Here is a 4,736-nt window from a genome sequence, read left to right as displayed (position 1 = left end):
GCATTCCCAGAGCATTCCCCAGTGCTGCTGGGGCCGGGAGCTGCCGGCCCGTCCGGAAATCCCAGGCTCAGTAGATGACCTCGTAGACTGTGGCCTTCTTGTCCCCAGAGCCCGTGACGATGTACTTGTCATCCGCGGAGATGTCACAGCTCAGCACGGACGAGGATTCCTTGGACTGGGAAAAGCAGGAGGGGGAAAAAATCCATCAGGCTGGGTTTCCAGGATCTCCCAGCAGCATCCACGCTGGGGGCATCACCACATCCCTCACCCTGATACCGACCCGGCCATCCCAGAGCATCTCCCCTCTCTCCAGGATAACGCGGAATGGGAATCTGGGAGAAGCCCCCATCCCGCACCCTTCCCAAGGTCTCCTACCTGGAAGATGCTCGCTCCGTAGGGCGTCCTCCAGGCGTTGAGCAGGTTGTCCTTCCCCGTGCTCACAAACCACTTCCCTGTGCCGGGAAATCGGGATCAGCAGCCGAACGCTGCCGGTGCCACCTCCCCGCCCCACAGATCCCAGGGCTGACCTTTCCCTGCCCCACAGGCTGCTTAACCTCAGGGATTTGGGAGAAGTGGGAAAACCTGGAGGTTCCCTGGGGAGTCCTGCCCAGCCCCGCTCTGCTGGGACGATCCAGGTGCTGCTTCCCACCTCCGGCGGTGCCCGGGGCTGTCTGCAGCACAGCCGGGATGGGTTTATGGGGATAAACCCCAAGTGCAGCATCCATGGGCTGGATCCTGCTGGAATTATCCATGCTCAGCCCCCCACCACTGCATTGAGCACCATCCCTTCCTGCAGCTTGTGGGCATCCCTGTTTCCCATCCCTGGAAGTGTCCAAGGCCAGGCTGGACAGGGCTTGGAGCAACCTGGGATAGTGGGAGCTGTCTGAAGGGGGCGGAATGGGATGAGCTTGAAGGTTCCTTCCAACCCCAAATATTCCATGATTCCACGATCCCCATCCATGAGCGGGGGGTCTGGGGGGTTCTATTGGGAGCTGTCCCAAGGGGGCAGAATGGGATGAGCTTTGAGGTCTCTCCCAGTCTAAACCATTCCATGATTCCATGATCCCCATCCCTGCCGGAGCTCCGGGTGGGAGCTGCTTACCGCAGTAGGCGAATTTGAGGGAGAGGACGCAGCTCTCGTGCAGGTGCAGCTGGTACTTGTCGGGCTTGGTGTGGTGCAGCACCTCCACGTTGCTGCTCTCCATGCCCACCGCCAGCCACTCACCCGTCGGGCAGTATCCCAGGGAAAAGATCTGCAGCGGGAAGCGGGATACAGGGACATCAGCGGGAATTCACTGCCTGCTCTGCCCACAGCACCCCGCAGAAGGTTGGGATGAGAGGTCCTTGAGGTGCTTCCCAACCCAACCATTCTGGGATCCAGCCATTGCTGGCCAGCCCCAGATGAACGGAGCAGGCTGGGAGAGGCACATCCATGGGTTTGGATGGCTCCATCCCCATGGATATTGCTGCCCTTGCCGAACGGACATAAGGTCCCAGCTCGGCCCCTCCGAATCAGGGAGGCCATGCTGGAGGAGGCAGGATCCTGACCCCTGCTCCCATCCCACCCTCAGGGCACCCCGAGAACCCTGTCACATCCACAGGCATCCCATGGGAAGAGCTACTTCCCTAATGGCAGCCTAATCCTGCAGGAGCTGGAACAAGATCCAGGGAGCCCCACAGTTCCAGCAGTCCCAGGTCACACCGAAACCAGCGGGAACAGCCACACTCGGAGATCACAGAGCCCTTTCCCCCACAGGAAAAGCCCCTTCCTGCAGTGGGCACGAGCCAGCGGCCGAACGGGACTCCATGTTTTCCATGGGGATAAATCCTGTGCCAGCCCATTCCTGGGGCGGTACCTGGGAGGTGAAGTCGTGCTGCTGCAGCTGCCGCCCTTCCCGCAGGTCCCAGGAACGCACCGTGTTATCCAGGCCCCCCGTCCACAACTTGGTACCATCGTGGGAGATGTCTATGCAGCTGGCCCCATCCGTGTGGCCTTGGAATTGCCTTGGGAGCAGAAAAAATGATGGAATTCTGCAAGGGGAGTGGCTAGGAAAAGCATGGAGTTGGGTTCAAGGTACTCAGAGACTATGTTTAGGTGGCTCATCCACACCAAAGATTCCTGGAAATCCATCCAGGAGCATCCTGTGCTGAGGAGCACCAGCCTGGCCAAGGGTTGGGCTGGTTTAGGGATGAGCACCAGGAGATGGTGCAGCATCACCAGAGGGAGTTCCTGGCACCAGCCCAGAGGAACTGTGGCTGCCCCATCCCTGGAATGTGCAAGGCTGGGTTGGATGGGGCTTGCAGCCGCTGGGGAGAGTGGAAGGTGGAGGAAAGGGATGTCGATGGGGGAAAGAGGAAAGAGAGGGAAATGGGGTGGGGAAAGAGGAAAAGGGACATCAACGGAGGAAGAGGAAAAGGGACCATGATGGGGAAAAGAGGAAAAGTCAGTCCTTTGCTGACAAAAGGAAGAGGAAAAGGGATGTGACAGGGTAAAAATGACCTTTAAGGCCCTTCCCACCCCAGCCCACGATCCCCAAGGTCCTCACACCCAACTCCCCGGCAGGACACCGGCTGGGGGCTCACCTGACGAGGGTCTGGTTGTGCAGGTCCCACACGGCGATGTTGCCGTCGCTGCAGCACGAGAAGCACACCTTGGCGTCGGGGCTGATGGCCAGCGCGTAGCACGCGGGCGCCGACGACGTCAGCTCGGCCTTGATGCGCGGCGTGGGCGACGCCAGGTCCCAGATGGTCAAAGTGCTGGCCTCGCCCCCCACGATCAGCGTGCGGCCGTCCGGCAGCAGCTTGCAGGAGCGGATGTAGTTATCCCTGTTCTGGGGACGGAAGGGACGGTGAGGGGCCGCGGGGGACGGGAGGGAGGAGTTGAGGAGCGGGGAGATGGTGATGGATGGGGAAGAGGGTAGAGGGAAGGGGTGTTAAAGGGGGAGAGGAGAAGGGATGTTGAGAGGGAAGAGGAAAGGGAGCGCACAGGGGGAAGAGAAAAAGAGGGCAAAGGATGGGGAAAGAGGAAAAGGGATGTTGACAGAGGGAAGAGGAAGAGGGACATTTAAGGGGGGAAAAGAGAGATAATGGGAAGAGGAAACAGGGAAGAGGAAAAAGACAATAATGGAGGACAGAGAGTTGGTAATGGGAAAAAGAGAGACAGGATGTTAAGGGGGGAAGAGGAAAGGGAGGGCAATGGGGGAAAGAGGAAACATAGATGGCGATGTGGGGAAGAGATGTTGATGTTAATGGGGAGAAGGTGATGAATGCCGTTAGAAGTGGGTGGAGGAGGGGACACAGCACTGGGGACAGCAGCAGCCGCACCCCAGCTCCGGCCACAGCCAGCCCCTCACCAGGCAGTCCAGCTGGGAGATGGGGCTCTTGCTGCCGGGCTGGCTGATGTCCCAGATCTTGACGCAGCCCTTGCCGCCGGTGTAGACGTGGCGGGTGGGGTTGCTGATGGTCACGGCGCACACCACCTCGCCGTGGCTCAGCGTGTTGATCTGCCGCGCGTGCCGCGGGATGCCGGGCCCCGCCAGCGCGTCGTGGGGAAACGGCACCGGCTGCATCTGCCCGTCCGCGCTCACGTGGAACGAGTAGGCCCTACCAGGGTGGGAAAGGGCTCATCTCCAGGGACAGAGCTCGTGGGGACAGCCCGCTGTCACATCGTGTCCCCAGCGCCAGCCCTGGGTGAAGCCCTCCCTCGTCTCCCTCCCGGCCACTCGTCCCCTCCGATCCCACAGAAATCCAAGCGGGGCTTACGGTTTCCCTCCGGGGATGGACGCCAGGCTGGAGGGTAGGCCCGGGGCTCGCATGGCGGGGTGTGGGTCAAACCCGACCTGCCAAGAGATGCACGGACACGGGTGAGGCCAGACCGGGGCTGGGAACAGCACACAGCTTCCCATCCATGACCCCCTGGGGACTTTGGGGCACTTTTCCCTTGCTGCTCAAAGCCAGTCGGTATTTCCCCCTGGCAGGAAGGGGAAACAGCCAAAGGTCTTGGGTCTGCAGGAACCAGGCTGGACACGCTCCCTCTCCCCATGTTATTCCCAAGCCCCCAGGGATGGGATCAGCCACGTTGGGCGCAGCACCAATGGCAGCACTTGACTCCTTGTTTTGCCTTAAAACAGGAGTTTAGTGAGAGGAATGAGAAGGGGGCCGAAGAATGGGTAAGGGGCTGAGGAATGGGAAGGAGAAACCCCGATCCAGTGGCACATCCATGTCATCCCTGAGGAAGCATCTCCACCCCCCCTTCAACGGTGGCCATTTCAAACTACAGCTGGCTTTGAGAAGGAGCCTCAACCTCCCAGCCCCCCAAAGCCCCCCAAGCCCTCCCCCCAGCGAGAAAGGAGCTAAAAGTGCTACGTACAGCTCCAAAGCTCACCATTGGTGACCGGCCGTAGGCGGCGGCGGCAGCGGCGGCCGCGCTCATCTGCGGGGGGAGGTTGTGCAGCCCCGCGTAGGCACCGGGGCTCGTCAGGGACCCGTTCATCTCGTGGTGCCCCATCATGGCAAAGGGCGCTGCGTAGGAGCCCGCGATGGAGATGGGCGTCCGCAGGGCCGAGGCTGCGGAGAGACGGACACGGTCAGGGCACAGAGCATGGGCAGGGCCGGGACACGGGAGGGCCAGGACACGGTCAGGGCACGGAGCGTGGGCAGGGCCGGGACATGCAGGGCCAGAGGACACGGTCAGGGCACGGAGCATGGGCAGGGAGCGGGACCGGGGCAGGGCCCGG

At 61.4% G+C, this 4,736-nt stretch overlaps 1 protein-coding gene across 1 annotated transcript in view; it reads right to left on the bottom strand.

The window, feature by feature from the left end:
* TLE3 (transducin like enhancer of split 3) overlaps positions 1–4,736 on the bottom strand; it is a 44,743-nt gene that overhangs the window by 2,057 nt on the left and 37,950 nt on the right. Inside the window, 8 exon segments of the mRNA XM_017738471.1 lie at positions 1–175; positions 376–452; positions 1,103–1,253; positions 1,857–2,004; positions 2,584–2,831; positions 3,354–3,603; positions 3,763–3,839; positions 4,385–4,566. The exon segment at positions 1–175 is cut by the window's left edge and continues 2,057 nt beyond it. Of these exon segments, the coding sequence (XP_017593960.1) occupies positions 68–175; positions 376–452; positions 1,103–1,253; positions 1,857–2,004; positions 2,584–2,831; positions 3,354–3,603; positions 3,763–3,839; positions 4,385–4,566 (1,241 nt within the window). The 3' untranslated portion in view covers positions 1–67.

Source organism: Corvus brachyrhynchos, unplaced genomic scaffold, assembly GCF_000691975.1.
Source record: "Corvus brachyrhynchos isolate BGI_N302 unplaced genomic scaffold, ASM69197v1 scaffold200, whole genome shotgun sequence".
NCBI classification, from domain to species: Eukaryota; Metazoa; Chordata; class Aves; order Passeriformes; family Corvidae; genus Corvus; species Corvus brachyrhynchos.
The sequence above is the reverse complement of the archived record's forward strand: the minus strand, read 5'-3'. Positions and strand labels throughout refer to the sequence as shown.